The sequence below is a fragment of the Lipophrys pholis genome (assembly GCF_963383615.2).
Source record: "Lipophrys pholis genome assembly, chromosome: 13".
Taxonomy (NCBI): Eukaryota; Metazoa; Chordata; class Actinopteri; order Blenniiformes; family Blenniidae; genus Lipophrys; species Lipophrys pholis.
In genome coordinates, this window is record NC_137632.1 from 23,707,334 (window position 1) to 23,726,783 (window position 19,450).

Genomic DNA, 19,450 nt, shown 5'->3' on the forward strand with positions numbered 1-19,450 from the left:
AACACATTGAACCAGCCTATATTTCCTTCAAACCAATTCAGGTTGCTGACGAGGACCAGGAAGAAAAAAAGCATACAACTCCCTTTTTCTTCTTTAGTTACTTGTGTGTAGGGATTCGTACCTTTTCACTTTTGAACCGATACGGTACCGATACCAGGTAGCACTCGGTAGTACCGACGGAATTCGGTCGGTACCTATAAAAGAACCGAATTTGGTACGCGTCCCTACTTGTGTGTGAGCCAGAATCGACTCCAAGATTCTCTTATTGTTTTTGAAAGCTGTCAAGACTGATGACGTGGTGTCGTGAATTAACGCAGTACCTAAGAATACAAGAATTTTCAGTCTCTGGTTATAATCCCATATTTCCCCCTGGGAAACACTGTTTAAAAGTTTCTTTATTTTATTAAAAATATTGATATAAATGAATTAATAAAGAGGCATTAAAGGAGATGGAAGTGTGCTCGGAAATCTGTAACAGGTTTAATTGATGTCCGTGTTGTAGCAAAGTTGATATCAAGACGATAATGTGCTCGTTTCTATACAGCAGGTTGACAGCAGGCTGAACGGTTGTGTTACAATTCTAAAGGCTTCAGCAGAGACTGAGCTTGGCGGTCTGTGGACGGGACGTCGGACAGGTGATGGAGAAAAGGTCGTCCGTGGATGCAGGTCCGGTTGTTGTCAGGGAGCTGCTGCTCCATCCTCCGGACGGCGTCCTTCACGTCATCTCTGGAGAGATTCGTGGGCAGCTGACGGGCGAGTCGCACGGCTTCACCCTGTCAGGTACGAGGCAAACGTTTATAAACACAAAAAGGCACTGGAGCATTTAGAAAAATCAATTACCAGCGCGTCGCTCACTTGCAGGTAGTTTGAGACCTTCAGAGGCCGACACTCTCGCACAGTCTTGGCCTTCCTGTGAAGAACTGCGGTCAGGATCTCCCTCAGGTCCTCCATGCCGAGGAAAGGCACGCAGTCTGCCATTGCCGTCACTTCCAGATGTCTCTCGGCTGACGTGAGGCCCGGGCCAAGACAAGCAGAAAACAAGGATTAATATACTCCAGACGCTACTACTATCTCCAGGAAAGAATAATAAATAAATATTGTGGTTTACGGCCCAGACTGATGACCAAGTCAAACAAGCGAAAGGCCAAATGGAGTGTTAAATGACTAATAGAAGCCCCAGCAGACTGGAAGGAAGCTGTCTTCTACTCTCGTCTTGACTGATGGCTTCTCATTTCTCGGGGAAATACTGCAAATCATTCAAAATTTATAATTGTTATACATACCTCTGAGAGAAAAAAACAAACCGAAAGAATCCACGGGGATGCAGTTCTAATATTTATGTGTTGATCGTGTTGCCAGGTCAAGATGTACACCGCAGAAGATTTTCTATTAAACTGAAAACGAACGGCGTCCACGATCGGAGTGGGATCAAATCATTGCTGTGCACCCGCACTGGCCGGCAGTGCCGGAGCAGAATTCCTTGAATTTTTTGAAGGGCAACTGTTCTCATCACCTGCACGCTGGGGTACAAACCCACTGTGAGACCACACTGTCAGGCACGGAGCCAATGTCAACCGAGGTGAACCGTTCCAGCAACACAAACCACCGACGCCGGCCGGACGCTGTGCGCCCTTTACAAGCAAACACGGTACCGGTCACGTCCGTGTCAGACATCAACATTCCGATTTATTCCTCTTGCACAAAGACAATGCTGGAAATTCTACCACAGTAGGAGTGTACACTTTATTCCATATTCAAGTGTTGTCAGACCTATTTAGAAATCAACTTAACTGTGGCTGGACTGTGTAAAACAAAAGCTTAGATCAGGGGTGTCAAACATAAGGCCCGTGGACCAAAACCGGTCCGCAACAGGCCCCAACCCGGCCAGACCACCAAGAAAATGGTAAAAATGTCAAAGAAAACCGACTTTTGAGATGGTGAGTCTGCAAAAACACATCATGCAACCATGATAGGATTGTTTTTGGGACATTTCACTGTATTTTGAATAATTTCAATTCGCTTTATGTTGAGATCGTAGTCATATTTCAAAGTAATTGTTTGGATTTTGTTAAAATATGGACATTGTCATCACGTAAACTCTGCGCCACAGCAAAGAAACACTTTAAAGTTTAAATTCAAAGACTATTATGGCAACATTTCGCGATAAAATCAAGATAAAATTGTGCTGCATGTGGCTCCTGAACTAAAATGTGTTTGACACCACTGAACTAGAGATTGTGTGTGTGTAAACATAAATTCATATTTGTGTAAATAGATTCTTTTTTTGCATGCATCTCTATGTAAGTTTGTATGTATACAGATTTATAGACAATTCTTTTATTTGCATATATGTGTATGTGTTTATGTATACATGTGTGCAAGTAAACATAAATTAATATTTGTGAAAATAGATTTTCTCTCATTTGTGTGCATCTATATTTCATGTTTGTTTTGATGCATGTTATATCACTGCGTCTTTTATTCCCTGTGTACTGTCATTTCTTCCATCGTTCTAAAAACATATGTATTAGGTAAACCGGTGTCTCTGAACTGACTAGAGGTGTGTGTGTGTGTGTGTGTGTGTGTGTGTGTGTGTGTGTGTGTGTGTGTGTGTGTGTGTGTGTGTGTGTGTGTGTGTGTGTGTGTGTGTGTGTGTGTGTGTGTGTGTGTGTGTGTGTGTGTGTGAGACCTGTGCTGAAGTGCATGAAGCAGTGTTGAACATGGATGACAGGGTGAACTTGTTCGACTGACAGTTTTCCACTTTACCTGGAGAGAGTTTGATTTTAAACCCATTGGCCACCAGCCGGGGGTCTGAAAACAGGACCTCTCCGTTCAGCTCCGGACTCTGTTTCTGCATGTCGCACAGAGTCCTGGTAAACTCGGCGCCTCCTAGATTTCTACCAAACAAAAGATTGGATGTTCAGAAGAAGAAGATTTGACGAAGCGGTGGAGCAGATATGTGGGGAACTTCTGATGAGCGTGCAGTTTTGTGAACCAAAAGCCACTGGCCGTGTGATCCCTTACCCATCTGTTAGCTGTATAGGGCTCTGCAGACTCACTGCTGGAAGTATATTATTCTCCAGAAGTCGCTTAAAGAGCAAGGCCTCCTCCACTCGAAATGGGTTTAACAACATGAGCCTCTGACCACATAAAATGACCCAGGCGCTCTGAGAGGCCAGCCGGTTTACGAGGCGGAGGCCCCGCGGCGCTGCCCCGCTCTGCTGGGACGAGAGGCGCTGAAGCTGCAGGCGGAGGGCGGCCACGCTGCAGGGGAGGGGCTGCCACGGCTTGGGCGCGGGGGTCTTCTTCTTCTTCTTCTGGGGCTGCGCGGAGAAGAGCTGGTCCAGCAGCTGCTGGTTGGACAGCGGGGCTTTGCGTTTGTGCCCCGCCACGTTGCTCCCCGGGGAACCCCCGCTGGACTCCCCGGCCGAGGCCCGCTTGGCCTTCTGGTCGTAGAGCTCCAGGTCCTTTCTGGCCTTGTCTTCGTACCTGTGCAGGTCAAACAGATTGCTAAGACGTCGCTGCAGGAGTCGTTTTCATCGCACACTTTGAGAAGCTTTTGAGAATAGATTATACAGTATTTGCAAAGATGTGACCTTAGACTCATACTAACCATGTGTTTAGGGAATAATCAACTTTATGTGGTGATGATTTTGAAAGTGGTTGCTTATCTGAAGGCATGAAACATGCTGCTGTGGTGCATTATGGGAAACACTACCAGAATAAAGCATGTATTCCAGCTGCATTCGGATTTCCTTCCACTATTCTGCATGTTGACGCTGCACATGTCACCTTTGGCTCGGTTGGTAGAGCAGGTCGTCTCTCAGTTGGAATGATGCAGGTTCAATTCCCTATCTCCCTCTGTCTACATGACGAAGTGCCCTTGCGCAAGACACTGAACTGAAACGGAGCAGTGGTGGAAAAGCGCTATATAAGTGCAGTTCCATTTTTAACATTTCACTTGTTTATTCTTTCAACATTTTCGTGCATGTTCTCGCTCTTTACAGGACATTTGGTCTTTTTTACTTTCAGTCGTCACTATCTCGACTTCATTTATCAGTTTTATTCTAAACAGTCTGACATAATTCTCCACAATTAGACATTCAACAGTTTGTTTGTTGTCATGTTGATTTCAGTCTTCAATGTCTCGAATTCTAAATAATTCAACTTTATTGTCAGTGTCCTGACACGATCCTGACACGGGTTTGACTGTCAGTATCGTTCTCTCCGTTCACCTCTCTTCACCTCCTTCTAACTAAATAACTCCAACCTTATTCTTTATAGTTTTATTTCAGTCTTTGCTTTGCTATTCATGATGGAATTTGAACTAATTTCTTTATTTTGACTTGCACACTTTCATCTCATATTGTTATATTGGTTTAGATTTCACAATGTTTTCAAAGTATAACCCTAAGCCTTCAATATTAAGCATATAAAAAGCATTTGAATCTATTTGGAAACTTGATTCGTGTTAAAATTATGATTCTGATGAAGCTTTAGCCATATGTATATGGCTGTATGGATTTATGTAGAAATTGGCAATTTATAATAATTCTAGGTATAATAATTATAATACTAGACTGTTTATAATAATTATTCATTTCAGCAAAAGAATCAGACCAAAAAGTAAAGTACAGTGCTGAACTAGTGTGATAGAGTAAATCATTAACAAAATGTCTGGATCACTGCAGCATAACTACTTCAACAATTTAACAACAACTTTTTTTTTGTTACAAATGGACAAGTTTAGAATTTGATATAAGTGGGACCTCCTCCTGTTTGACCTTCCCGAGACGTGACGATTCCTCTGCCTATCTATTGAGCGTTCATCTCTTACCTTGGCACAATACCGATTAAAAGCAGACTTTTGTTCCCAGAGAACATTGCTGCGGACGGTATAAAACGGTGCACCGGGTGCTCCGGCTCAGCAGAAGAGTTATTTACCGACTCGCGTGTGCATATATATCTTCATATGTTCAGCATTAGGACTTACACTTCAGCACTCCATTATTCACATAACCTGTTTGCTGAACCCGTGCGCGTGTGATTCCTAGAAGTGGTGTGCCACTTTACAGTGGCGGTGAAAGGAGCCAAGTGCTCGCCACCTCCTATTTCATGTTCGAGACGGATTTTAAACAGATGGTTTTTCCATACTCTCGTCCGTACCTTACACAAGGCCCCAAATCCTGCTGATACACATTTTCCAACCATGCAATTACATTAAACTGGGATGCAGTCATCTAACATAATTGGTTTCAGCACAACATAATGTTGTTATTCCATGATGGCAGCAGATAGAAATCAGCTGGAAGCACACTTTGCACTTTCCCCTACTGAGGTGTCCGGGAGATGCGTCCAACTTGCCGATTTTCATGCGGCGACACGCCGCGCGTTGTGGAAAAACGACACAAACGCACCCGCTCCATCACCGTGGACTTGGTTTCTATTTGTTTTCTCTCGTCTTTGTCTTTCTTACCTCTCGCTGATGTAAATCTTTGGACCTTGGGACTGAAGCGAGGGTCAAACACAAACACTCATTACCTCCACCTCTTCTGTGCCAAGTCCGCTCACGAGCAGCCAACTATGTGTCAGGCCTCTCGCCACCTGTGTGGGGCAGGTGGGCTTTTCAAATGGTGCCAAGGTGGAAATGGGGGCATTTAGATGAAAGCGGTTCCATTAAGAAATGAGTAAGGACCAGTTCATGTGAGTCAGAATGTATTAAATTAAGATTAGATTCTGAATATATGAGAAAGACCTTCCTGTTTTAACTGTAATCTGTTGATGTCTGTTCATGTGGCAGGTTTCCAAACAGGAATACTCCAATTTCTCAAAAACAAACGGTTAATAAGTCAATCTTCACATAATTACAGAGCAATGAAAATAAAATGATGCTTGCATGTTTCGCATTTATCACTGCTACACAATAACAGTTATCTTTGTGTTTTCAGTTGATTATGAAGTTCAACAGATCCACAAACTTGGTTTTCTGGGCTCTCAACAGAAAAGTAGACAGTAACGACTGGCCCCGCAAGGTCTCCATGTGATAGACGATAGCCAGCGTTGTTGCTAATAGAATCGATCAGTCTCCCTGGTTTGAATCTTTTTCAAAGTTGAGTTATGAGGCCCCGTTCACGTGACGATGCTTTCAAGTGAAAGTAGAAAACTTTTGTAGCGTTTTGTGGGTCTGTTTATACGGCAGTGGTGCCACTGAGAACTTATTGAAAACAGCTTCCAAGGTGGAACTTTTCAAAAACGTTTCGACTCGGTCTCTGTGGAAATGAGGGATAGAAAAAAAGAAAAAAAAACTCTTTCAAAACATTCTGACTCAATATCCGTGTAAACGGGGGAAAGACGCAATTTTTTGAAGACGCCTTTTTACTTAAAACGTTGTTGTGTAAACAGGACACCCTCCCTGTCCTTTACCCTCCGTTCAGAACTATGAACCACCTCGACTACTAAGTATAATTTTGCTAATTTCGCATTTACGGCTCCACACTGACTCTACTGAAGAAAAAAACGTTGTTCTTTTATTATAAACCAAAGCCTGATCCAGTGAAGCTCAACTCCAGCATGTGGCGGAGGACACATGGACACATTACCCTGCAACTGTCTTCCGCATCTTCATCTGAGACTTAAATTTACATCCACATCATTTTTTACCCATTCATATTTGCAGGGTTAATGATAATGTTTCATATATTGTTAATCATAAAATATGTGGATTCTCTGAGTAGCATTAGAGCTTGTGTACATTGTTCAGACCTGTTGTCATGCAGAGATGTTTACCACTTACTAGACACTGGAAATAAGAAACGCAGCTCATATCAATATCATTTCCACAGCAGGCGTCTTCACAGGTCAGACTTTCCCCGTTCTCTCTGCAGCCCAAATAACAAGAAGTGGAAACAACTGCGTGGAAAGGTCTGGAAACTCACTTTTTACGTTCTTCCTCCCTCAGATTTTTCCACCTCTCCTGCACGGCCATGCTGATGTCCTGAAGACTGGCCGTGGGTTTGTCCCTGAGGACCTGGGCTCTGGTCTCCTTCTGGAACAGGGCGGCGGGGGACAGCGGCGCCCGGGCCGCACGGCTGCTGATCAGGTCGTAGGCGGTCAGAGCGGCGGGCTTCTCCGTGATGGCGCTGAGCGGCTTTTTGCTGGAGGCCTCGTCCGGGTCCGAGCCGGCGATCTTCGAGGGCTGAAGAACGACGACGGGCCGCAGGGGTTCTCGGGACACGGGGTCGGTCAGAGCCGTCCCTCGACTCCACTCCTCCGCTGATATTTCTTCACTAGCGTCTGGAGCTGGCGACTCATCGTCGGCAGGTTTCCCCGGGGGCTCGCTTGTCGAACTTCTCCCTGTTGGCTGATTGTGACTCTGAGACGTTTCCTCATCGTAAAGAGAAAAGTTTGGCTCCGGCTCAAACGGGATCTGGTTGACGATCCAGTCGTCGGCCACAGAGGAAGAAGAACTGGTGTTTGAGGTGCGGCAGACTGCGTCACTGTGTCTTGTGTCATTGTTATCACTCTTTACGCTCTCCTCTCTGTCCACAGGTGGGTCATCGTTGTGCTCTGATGGCGGGGGGACCGTCTCATGCGTCGGTGAGGGGTTTGCACCAGGCCGAAACCCATAGAGGGAAATGAGCAGAGCTTCCAATGCAGTCAACACAGTCTCCTGTGTACCAAACAGATCAGAGATGGAATAAAAGTGATTATTTTTCAATCACGGGCGTCATTCGCCACTCGCAGTCAGGCAGAACCAGTGACACAAGACCAGTATAACCTGGAGACTACAACTCTTTCATTTTAAAGCAAACAAATACACATGTATTAAACCCACATCTTCTTTGCCACAAAGGTTATGATTAGAAAAGATGGCTACCTTTAACCAAAGCATGTTACTGCAGCAAGTTGATGAGTACTCAGTTCACAGGTACCTTGTTTTGCAGGAGGACCTGGGTCTTGTCCGGCGTCAGATTTACATCCACGGCTGACGGTGAAAGTGTAATCTTCAGCACCAGGGTGGGATATCGATTTCGTGCGCCGTCATCTGCATACTGAGCTGTGTAGTGTTGACGCAACAGCTGAAGGGTTTGTTTCACACCGAAAGAAAAGGGTAAGCAGGAGTTAGATGTATTAAAAAAATTAATAAAATGCAACAAGTATTTAACTCGATTCACCAATATCTCCTTATGCATACCTTCATTATCTCCTTATGCTGCACTGGCCGGTTGTTGACGAATATGAAGGTTTTTTCAGGACCAGATGAGCTCGTCGAGGAGTAATCAGATCCAGGTTTAGGAAAGAAGCCTTCTAAAAAGATCTGAAGAAACAAAGAAAAGGGGGTCATGATAATTAAAGGTAAGGTAAGAAGTGATAAGAGCGTGTCACTGTAAACAGGCTGAGCCTCCTCTGAGATATTTTTATGTCAAACAACCTATAATAAGACACTTTAGGGAATGTAAAGCAGGTGGCTCTGGGAAAAGAAATATGTGAACCACTGCATTCAAAGAATCGATGAATACAGAATGATATAAGAACTCATCTGAATCATAAAGAGATCGAGCAGGACTAGTTATTAAAGTGATGTCTTAATATTCAAGCCTCCCTGACACGAGCGGGGAGACAGCGCAGAGCCTCTCTTCTGGTTGCGTCGGCATCGTACACACTGACCTTTCACCCAGAATCATGCCAGAGGAGCTCTCGTGAACCAAAAGAAATTGCTGACTCACCATAAAACCCCAACGACTGTACTTAAAAGTCCATTAAGAATGTAAGCTAGTAAGAAATTATGGAAAGCTAATAATGTTCTGCAGGTTGCAAGAGGGCGAATAGCTACGCATTTTTTTCCCCACACGGCCTCGGGCTCATTATTAGCAGCAACGCACGCCAATGAAGTTAATAAACGGACTGCTGTTTCAGGTCAGGGCACATATGCTTCTCTCTATTTCTGCTCATTAGGGTCACTTTATGAGAGTACGAATGGCACCTCTGGCCCCGAAGGGCCTCGGCTGTGTGTAGTCAGGCTGCCAAACACGAGTGTCACATTTTGTTCTGCAGAGGAATAGCTCTCGCCGCTCTCTCTCCCTGGTGAAATTGTCAACCTGGCTCCCTTGATCACGCTGCTTTGTTCTCGGGGACAGGGAGGAGTAAAGGTCCCTTTCATTGCTACAGGGAGTAAGAGGAAAAGGTGAAAGGTTGTTCTCATAACCGGGCGCCGAGCAGCAAAATAACAACAACAAAGGGGAAAATGAGAGAGAAACGGGGTGAAAAGGGCTGCTCCATATCTGTCAGAGCACATTAGCTGGGAGCCTGACAGCAGGTAGGAGCCACATGGCACCTACCGTGACCAAGCAGAAAGTTACAGCTCCACCAGTAATTCAATTACGATCAGCACAGCAAAGCTTAGCTAACAAAAATCACTCACTCCTCATCAGGAAGGAACTCGAGAGAAAAGGGCAAAGAAATAGTTGGCCAGGCACCAACTGACCACATTTGCTGGCTTGAGACCACGATGAGGTGATTAGCTCACGGTCAAGTGCAACGTGCTGCACGCTACCGTTCACTCTGCAAAAATTCTCCCGTCTTCCTCAGACGATCAAAGGAGCATTAAGAGTAGAAACTGGACTGATCGGATTGAAGTAAAACAAAGATATTATCATAACTGTCATCATCATCGTTCATAATCAGTAAACCTGCGTCTCCTCTGGTTTTCCAAGTCTTTATAGATGATGTTTTGTCGTCAAACAACGTCAATGAAACGTTAAGGAATGTGTAATGACGTCAGATATTTGGAAATAAAAACATGGGTCAATGTTGGGTGGATTGACAACATACGGAGCATACAGAGTAATACTACTAATGACCTGTGGGGGCAGTGTTGAGCAGTGCAGCTAATGTGCGACTGGCGAAAGTCACCAAGAAGACGATGTGATTTGAAAGACAACAGAAGCTATGATTCCTTCGAGGAACAAGATCTAAGACGTTCCCTCAACTGGACATCAGGACAAAGAAACTTAGTTATTTGATTTAATCAACTGATTGTTACATTTCTAGCTCACTTCTCTCCAACAGTTTACCACAAATTTTACATTTATTTTTTGACCTGATGGTCAACAAAGGGTCAGATAGGTGACATTTTTGGAGCATTTGCGCCGTTTTACCTTTGTGTTCGAGACTGAAGTGAAAGGAATAAGTAATACGATGCTACATTAGCGTAGCGACACATTGCCTCACTGTAATAGAAACATGAATGATGTGGTATTGTATTTTACAAAACATTTTTGGTATTACAGCATACCACCTGCTTCCAGTTTTGCAAAATATTCTGATATAGCATCTCCCATATTGTGATCACACCTGTGATATAAACACAGCCATATTTAACCTCTCTGACCCGGTCAGGCCACAGCTGATACAAAATTGAGTCAGACCTTTTAAATCAGGGGTCTCAAACACATAAAGTCCAATTTCATCTTGAGTGCCAATATCACATGTATCACATATCATGTGTTTTCTTTGAATTTTATATAATTCTTTTGGTGGTTTGGCTGGATTAGAGCCTCTTTTCAGACCAGTTTTGGCCGACGTGCTTCACGTTTTACACCATTACGTAAAATCAATAGAAGAATTTGATTGGCAATTGAATATACATGAGTATCTATCTATCTATCTATCTATCTATCTATCTATCTATCTATCTATCTATTTTTTTTAATTGGATTGCATTTTAAAATTCCAACAGAAAAATAAGTAAATTTTAAAGACAAAGGAGAATTAGTAAAATTGGAGCTTTGTGGTATTAGTTTACTCAGTCTACCTCTGTAGTATGAAGTGTGATTCGGATGTTTTTACATCAGTGGATATGGAATGGACAATCGAACTTCTGCATCCTGGTGAATTACTGTTAAATCGGATTCCTGCACTCTCCTCTCGACTCACCTCAGGCTCCTCTTGGCGATGGTGACACGGGAGCAAGTTGGCAGTGACGGAGGCTCCCAGAGTCGCGAGCAGTGCGCTCCGGTCGTCGCCCGCCTTGGCCTTCTGCCAGACCACCACCTGCAACAATATGACACCGCTTCAGCTTCCATCAGGTGGATCGCACTGTATATAAACACCCATCAAGATAGTAACTGGGCCACCGGTCGCTGCCAACGTATCTGGAGTGCGTACGTTTTATTAGTCATGAGATTGAGCCGGAGAGAGACGGCAGCTGCAGTTTGGCTACGTCAGTCAAAGTCAGAGCGTGGGGCAGAGAATATGAACTATGGAGGTGTGAGCCGGAAGAGCAAGGCTTAAAGATAAAACACATCGTTTTTCTACAAACGTTGAGCCGTTTAAAGCAGCGGGTCGAACACCCACTGTCACAAACATGAACTGTCTCCCAAACGACAGACCCGGACCTCCACTGGTGACATCATTACCTTCTTAATGGTTTCTTTAAACGCATTTGGAAAATATTATACGCGGGTCAATAAAAACGTAATGGTTTGACGGCGTATATTTGACAGAACAGATGATCCCGGGGAATATCTTTGGGTTGGGAGTATGTTAACGGTCGGATTGTGACTACCAGTAAATCTACCTCCCGGGTGTTGATTTCTAAAAGCATACAGTCGACTGTTGCAGAACATGTCTCTGGTATTAAATATACAATTTGGCACATGTAAACGGATAACTCCTGTAAACAGTTTCTTGAAGGAGCTGTGAAACACGACACAAGCCAAATGGCAGAGTTGGAGATAAAGGATAGGGGGCAACTGAGTGCTGATTGTACAGAATGGGTTTTGCTGCCCTCCCCTGACGACGCCGCAGATGATTTCTATGAAAGTCAGAAGGCGGAGGAGTTGCTCCTCTCCCTGACCTGTAGACACTGTGTAGACCTGTGTACAATCTGGCCTCGGCCTGAAACCGGATCTGGGCTCGAGTTGGCAGCTGTGTCGAGCAGCTCGCTCGGGAATAGTGATCGGCCGAATCGCAGCTCGCGGTCGGCCTTATTTGTGCGGGAGAAAGTGGGAAATTAGAGAATACTAACAATTTCACGACACATTAACGCCTTCATTTATCGTTTGCCAACACAACATACGTTAGTTCAGAGGTTCACAATCTTTTTCCTGAGCAACAACTTTTCTTTTTTTTTTATCCCTGTGCGACCAACACAACCTGTACGATTACAAAGTAAAACTGAAGGAACCTCATAACACATTAAAGGTGAATTTTATTTTGTTATATTCTGTAGCGATGATTTCCTTTTCTCTGAAGTTAAACTCACCATCTTGGGGGTGTTTGAAGTTTCAAACTTTCATTAACCAGTTTTTTCCACCACAAAACACGAATTCAGCTCTAACTTTGTCCATTGTTTTCTTGAACTCTCGACAATCTTGTTTCTTTTTCGCCATATTAATCTCTCACTTGGCCATTTCGTCTCCTGCCGCTGACGTTTGCAAGCTTACGTTTATGTACGTTCATGTTCAACACACCCATATCCTCAAAAAGATTTGAAAACGTATACATTTTTTGATGTATTTCTGAATATAAATGGTACACTTCTCATGTAAATCTCGGTAATACAAAAGGTTTTATACCCTCCTAAAATCAAGAGGGATTCACGACCCCCTGGACACTGGCCACAGTATTGAGGAGATGGACAGTTGGTTGGTTCACCAGCGTTTGGCTTCACTGGAGCGTTTTGACAAATCCAGAACAACTAAGATGGGTCCACAGCCTTTCTTAAGGTGAGTCTGGACGCCCCAATTAGAAGAAAAAAAAAAAAGAAAAGAAAAGCTGGGTATCCATCCTAAAAAGTTTACAAACTAGAAAAATAGACTCACATTAATTGGAGGATTAAAAAAACCCAAACCTGGTCACGATTATAACAAGATCATAATAAAATGACTGGTTACCCAAAAAAACTCAACGCTTTCTCAAAAGTGATTTTTTTGAGATGGTAAAACTATTCCAAATGATCTTTTATTGTGTAGGATTATTAATTAATCCACAGTTTCATTCACATTTCTTCTATCACCTTTATTTAAGCCAGTCCCAGCTGACTTGGGAATCCAACTGTTACTCATGAAGCACTTTGAAATAAAAAAAATAAAAAATAAAGTATAGCTTACATAAAATGAGCAGCTCACATATTAATATCAGTGTCTAACATGGTGTTACAAGCCAAGGAAAAGAGGTTTTAAGACTTGATTTAAAGAGTCATGTGACCGGTGTTTGATTGACCTGTTGGACATATTTCATAGAGTTGCTCCTCCTATACTGATTTATGATTTATGCTGTGAAGGAGCCTGCTGATCATGATGTGTCTCGGTACAACCAATACGGCCCAGTCTTTGTTATTTTACAGCTTCCTCCTGCTTTCTCCCAGCAGTCCTGTGCACAGATGCACTACATTTCAATACATTTTAGGGTTCGGGTATATATATAAAAGTGACCACAGATCCATATCTGTTGACCACAGTTTGTCTAAGTCCACGACTCATCCACAGCTTCCTTCAGCTCATGAAGTTGCAGATGTAACAAATTATCAATCGAATCAGTTCAACTCTGTAGACACATGATGTGAGCAGAAGATTAACACCCGCAAACACACATTTCTCTTCTACATACAATATAAATATCTTGTTATTTCTTAAAAAATGATGAAATAAACAAAAATAAAACTCTTCTCTGGTTCTTATTTCAATACTTTGAAGCCACCTGTGAGCCAAACCTAAAGAAGGTCCAGTTCTTGATGTTATTTTTAAGGATTTATCTAATTCTGGAGCCTGTTCTCTCCTGGTCCACCGCTTCGGGTCGGTCAGTAGTTTTGACTCGAGCTCTGCCACAATATTTTCTGGCTGACTTGCATCAGCGCTGACAACAAACACAGCGTGAGGCTGAGGACAATTAATGTGCTTCTCAATAATCTTGTGTCGCGTTCAGTCCCCACGTCGGACACAGAACGCTTCAAACGCTGAGCTTCACTGTCTGATCATATCGAGTGCTGGATTACACTCCTGCATTGTACCAGTGAAGCTTGAATACTGCTTGGAAGTCATCGTCCTTCTTCAGAGAAATGCTCCATAGATAACAGTTATTAACAAGCACGGTAGAATTAAGAGAACACATTCTCCACAATGAGATCTTATCGAATTGAAGTCTGCATGTCAGTGCTGTCAACACGATGCTGTGAATTCATGGAGTGAAAAAACATCGTTGAGCTGCTCTGAACTGAAGGCTGCTGAGGACACCTGGTGGTCTGTGGGCGGCACTGCAACGTTACTGATTTCTGTAGATTTAAAACGCCTCTGTTTTTCATACGAACAGATCAAATAAAGTTTTTCTTTTTTATCACATCAACAGTTAAATTATTGGAAATGCATCATAGCTTTTACTTTGTAGTCTTTAAGTGGAAGTGGTCTGAGCCTCCATCACGTCTGGATTTATGTCTGGATGATGTCTCTTTATGTCTTACTTGTTGCTCTCTGTCTCTGTCCTCGACTTTTCTCTCTTTCTATCTCCTAAAACCAACTGGAACAACAGAAAGTCTCCACCACCGAGTCTGGTTCTGCAGGTTTCTTCCTGTTAAAAGTGAGGGGTTTTTTCTTATCCACCATCTCCTTCCACATGTGGAATCGCTGGTTATTCTCTGTAGGAAATGACTGTGTTGCATAAGGAGCTGAAGAAATTAAATAGAATTTCAGTTTTCAGCATTCAGTGCTTTCAAGATTTGTTCGAAGAAAGAAAACAAAATACTCTCTGTGCAAAATAATCGTTTTAAAACACGAGCGGCACCATGAAAGAGAGACAAACTAAATCACCAGACTTTTAAATGAAGCGATTAAGTAAATCAGTGATTCCCAGCCTTTTTTTTTTTTTTTTTTCATTTCAGCTAATCAGATATTTACCATAACAGTGACCATGGTTTTCCTCGTTCCGATTATCATCTTTCAACTTTACCCCTCTTTGTTGAGCCTGCGACGCGAGGGCGGAGGACACTCCCACCTTGTTGTGAAGCAGCAGGAGTCTGAGGTGTGGTTTGACGATGGCGTAGGCCACCAGCAGCTCCTGCACCTTCTTCAGCTCGTCCTTGCACTTCTTCACAGCGGAGTAGTACTGCCGCCGCACGGGGAGGTTCTTAAAGAGCTTCAGCACGCTCACAGTCGTACCTGGAAAACACGGGGCAGAGGAGGAAACTCATCCGTCTGAATCAACAAGAAAAGTAGAACAAATCACGCGACTTTCATGAATTAATTTTAAGATAAATTTTTTATTTTACTGATGGCACCTCATTCTTTTAGGCTTTTATGTCTATTCATGTACAGGACTTTGGGTCAGCCGTGGTTGTTTTTAAACCTGCCCATGGTTGGACTCCGCCTGAGCTCCTCGACTGTTTGCTCCAGTTTCACTCCACATATTGAAATAGTAAATGTTTTTCATGTTGATTGAGCCATTTCATGCTTTGAAGATGATTTGTGCCGTTTGGAAATTAACCAGATCAGAGAATTTTAACGTCATTGACTGTGATAGTGGATTAGTGTGAACTGTGTAACCTGTGGATGTTCTGGGGAGGATCCTTATGGTGCTTTTTTACCACTGTTTGTTTCGTTTCATGTGAGATTTCCTACTTCTTTTTTATTTTTTTTTCATCCAATAAAACATACGCTCTTAATATGTCAATCCCATCTATCTGCATTATTGCATTAGTATTCTTTTGATAATTCCCAAATGGCATAAGTTGAATTTTGTTTAGATTCAGTGATAATTTATTCCCGTCAAGCTAATTTATAAATTTCTGCAACGACTGTGCCTAAATATTTTGATTAAAGGAATCTCAATATCAGAAGACGGAGTTTTTATGATGTATTCTGTCAGTGTCTGTCAGTGTTTTTTATATGGTCTTAATTTTAATACCTTGTGTTTTTATCATGTCTTATGTCACGGCATCATATGAAAGCCAAGCTGAACTCCAGGTGCTGTCTTGACTTATTGTTTTTCTTGCATTTATGTCACTTTTTCTTTTGACAGGATTTGCTTTGGGATCTTTATCGCTCCCATTCTTGCATTTTATCTCATGCAAAGCACTTTTACCGGCACTTTATGTATGTGAAGTTGAATAAATAACAAAAAAATTGTTTGTGTTTTAATGTGTGGAGTACTCTTAATTTCCTCTCAAGGCAGCTTTTAATCAAACGTGTTTCTCTTTGTTATCAAAACCAACCATAACTTCTTATTTACTCACCTGAGCACACAAAGCTATCGCATGTGTGTTTGCTAAATTATTTCTATTGTTCCAATGCGATACTACAGCGGAGCAGAGCACGTGGGCTCCAATCGTGACAAATATGCAGGATCGTCTCAACCGAAGTTAAGTTATTGTGCGTGATCGAGAACCACGTAGCCTGCCGATGATCGACGTGGTAAACATTAATCTGAACCTGTCTAGTTGAGCAGGACAGACTTGAATTACCACACCGAGTTTGGATAACCAACCAGGAGTGACCGCCGTCGACATTATTGTCTGTCCGACCTTGTAGAGCGAGTGTCTCGAGTCAACAAAAGAAATGGGACCAACAACGGGTCTCGGTGGAAGATGGAACCTGAAAAACGTGCGTCAAATCTGAGGGAAACATCAGGACGCACATCCTGGGAGATCAAGTCTGATCTTCAAAATCAAACTGGTTAATTTTGGACTAACAGTTGAAGTGTATGCCAAACTTCCAACACACCATAGCTCTAATTTCAGCTACCTTTTACTGGTGCATTATTTAGTCTCTTTTAAAAGCTTTGTTTTGGGAACCCCGTGAAATACAGATCCTCAGGTGGGAGTCCGACCCTTCAGGTTGTACCACTTTGTCTTTTAAATCACCATATCAGACTCATGCTCTCCATTTTCTGATGTTTATTTCACTCCATTAATCCACGCGACTTTATATTTCATGTTATCTTGTTTTTTTACATGTCACTTTTGAAAACCTATGCTCCTTTGTCTCGGTTGTTTTAACGTACATCAACATTTTGGATCTGATTGATGTAATTCGAGTTTTATTGCCTTTTCTTTGTCAAAGCACTTAAAACTTTCTTTAGTCATGTCGACGCAGTGTCGAGTGGTATTCAAATTATCATTATAGGATGAGAAAACTTGCCTTGTCCCAAGTGAGAGGGCCTCTGAGAAACAATGTTTCCTGTCAGGTCGAGCGTGTACTGAGTGCTGACATCCTCCTCCTCTGTCTTTGTGGTGACAGTCACCTGGAAGGAAGAAAAACACAAAAGCTACACAATAAACAACCAGGATGTGCAAATCACTCCCAAATCTGACAGTAAAAGTATCGGTCTGATTTGCTCGAGTAACGTCTCTGTTTATAAAAGTGTTTAATTGTTTTCACCTCGGCCACGGCACAGATGGAGCCCAGCGCCTCGCCCCTGAAGCCGTATGTCTCCAGACTCTCCAGGTCCTCGTGGCTGCAGATCTTGGACGTGAAGTGTCGCGCGGCCATCACAGGGGCGTCCGCAGCTTTGATCCCACCGCCGTTGTCCCGCACTTCAATCCTCTCCAAGCCGTAGTTCTCCTGACGCACCGTCGATGCAGCATGAAGAGAAAGTCCTGTAAGCTCCATTCATCTGCTGCATGTTTGAAGCTCATGAAAAATGTACTTATTTTTCTCTTTTGGGCGTCTAAAAACCCTGCTGACAACACGGAGTCTCTCAGAATATTAGGTACACCTGTTCAACAGCTCATTAAGATGAATCAAAAACATATTTTATTTAAACATGTTAATGAGCTGCTGAAGTCCAAACTGAGCATCCGAATGATTCAAGACATTTTAAATTAAGTATATTTGAATCTGTAATTCTCACTGGAATATATTTTTAATATATTTGTACTCAATCCACTTTATTGATACGTCTTAAAAATCCACAAATGAATTGTAGTGAGAGTCACACAAAAATTGATTTACAAATTGAAAACATTCTTTAAACTGAATCTCAGTGTGTTCAATGAAATGTGAAGAATCTTCACACGTGTATGTGTAGAATTTTATAATTTATGTGAAAAACAAAGATTGTATTTATGTATCAATATCACATCTATGAACCAAACATATTTGCTTTTGCGTGAACAAATATTATGAACACATACGTTTATATCTAAATCCTAAAATATGTCTGAAGTCCACATTTATTCTCTTTAAAAGAGATCTTTATGTGTTTTTCTTCCTGCTATATTAAAGAAACCGATATTGCACGTCTTAAAAAAGTAACTATTTCGCCATTTTCCAGAATCTGGGGTTTCAGTCGTTCCTAACCCGTTTTATTTCTAATCTACCAAAACATTACAAACACTGGTGGACACACACTTTCACCACCAAACAAAAGCAGGAGCCTGTACCAGTTTGACGTCAAGACTTGAAGCTCCAGCATCCAGGGAATTCTCCATCAACTCCTTCACCACATTCAACACAGACGTGATGACCTGCGAGCTGGACAGCAGCCGCACGGTGTCCGGAGGTAGCTGCTTCATGTCTCCGAGCGCCTGCAGAGGAAGACGCTGCTGTCAATGGGACATGTTGAGGAAATCAGTGTGACACTGGGTGGACTGAACCTTGAAAAGAAAAATCCACATGCGTCTAATTCTGGAACGTGGAACGTGGATTTCTGATCTTGGAAATATTGGAAAACAAAGCAAAATGTAGTCAGTGGCACCAAGTTAGTGGGACACAGCAATACAATGCAGCACTAAGTGTTAGTTCTGGTACAATGTGGGACAATGCAGATTGTCTTCTTGGACAGTGCGTCCAGTTTTCCACATTTTAGACATGGCAATCAACAACTCGTGGCTTCAGTATAAAAGTTTTTGATGTCCCAGACTAGAATTTCTTTCCTTCTATTCAGGAGGCTATATTTTCCTTTAAGACTACAATCCTCCAAATCCACTAGGCAACAACAGAGTAAAGCTATTTGGGAGAGAGGAATTGCCAATTGTTTTCATAGGTGCATGCAACCCACATCTGCAGCGATGCTGCACATCCCACAAATGTATATTCATTACAAATGTGGCACCATGTAAAAGGTTTTTAGGCGGTATTATGTTTATATCACACAAAAAACTGCATTGCTACAACAATGACCCAATCAGGTGTATGTAGTTGCACTCAATAATTGTTTAACAAAGCAGGTTAAAACCAGATGTCAGAATGAACACTAATAATGCAGGTTTGATTCAACATGCAGACTTCAGTAGCTTCAGCTAACTGGACTGAGGCGCTTTAAGGTGTTATTTAACAAGTAAACCACAAACATAATGCAGGATCATGTCCACACCTTTTAAGCCATGCATGCACCAAACGTTAAAGCTTAAAAACAGTTTAAAGAGGCAGATAAATACTGACTTTTGTTGTCTTGAACAGCAGAAGTCTCAGATCAAAACAACACAGCAGCGGCTACACGCCGGAAGTGACCCATTCCC

General features: G+C 42.5%; 1 protein-coding gene across 2 annotated transcripts; it reads right to left on the bottom strand.

Annotated features, from left to right (window-relative positions):
• Positions 1–352: 352 nt before the first annotated feature.
• pms1 (PMS1 homolog 1, mismatch repair system component) lies at positions 353–19,450 on the bottom strand. 2 transcript variants are annotated; one of them, XM_080478726.1, is made up of 13 exons: positions 19,374–19,439; positions 18,374–18,517; positions 17,370–17,552; positions 17,130–17,232; positions 14,989–15,152; positions 10,936–11,052; positions 8,195–8,317; positions 7,932–8,078; positions 6,936–7,669; positions 3,025–3,489; positions 2,767–2,897; positions 856–1,004; positions 353–773 (listed from the first exon to the last, which is right to left on the bottom strand). In XM_080478726.1, exons 2-13 carry the CDS (start codon positions 18,503–18,505, stop codon positions 573–575), a joined length of 2,649 nt encoding a protein of 882 aa, XP_080334852.1. In that variant the 5' UTR covers positions 18,506–18,517; positions 19,374–19,439; the 3' UTR covers positions 353–572. The 2 variants fall into 2 exon arrangements, with proteins under 2 accessions (XP_080334852.1, XP_080334851.1); XM_080478725.1 differs by having other exon boundaries at positions 457–773; positions 17,130–17,256; positions 19,374–19,450.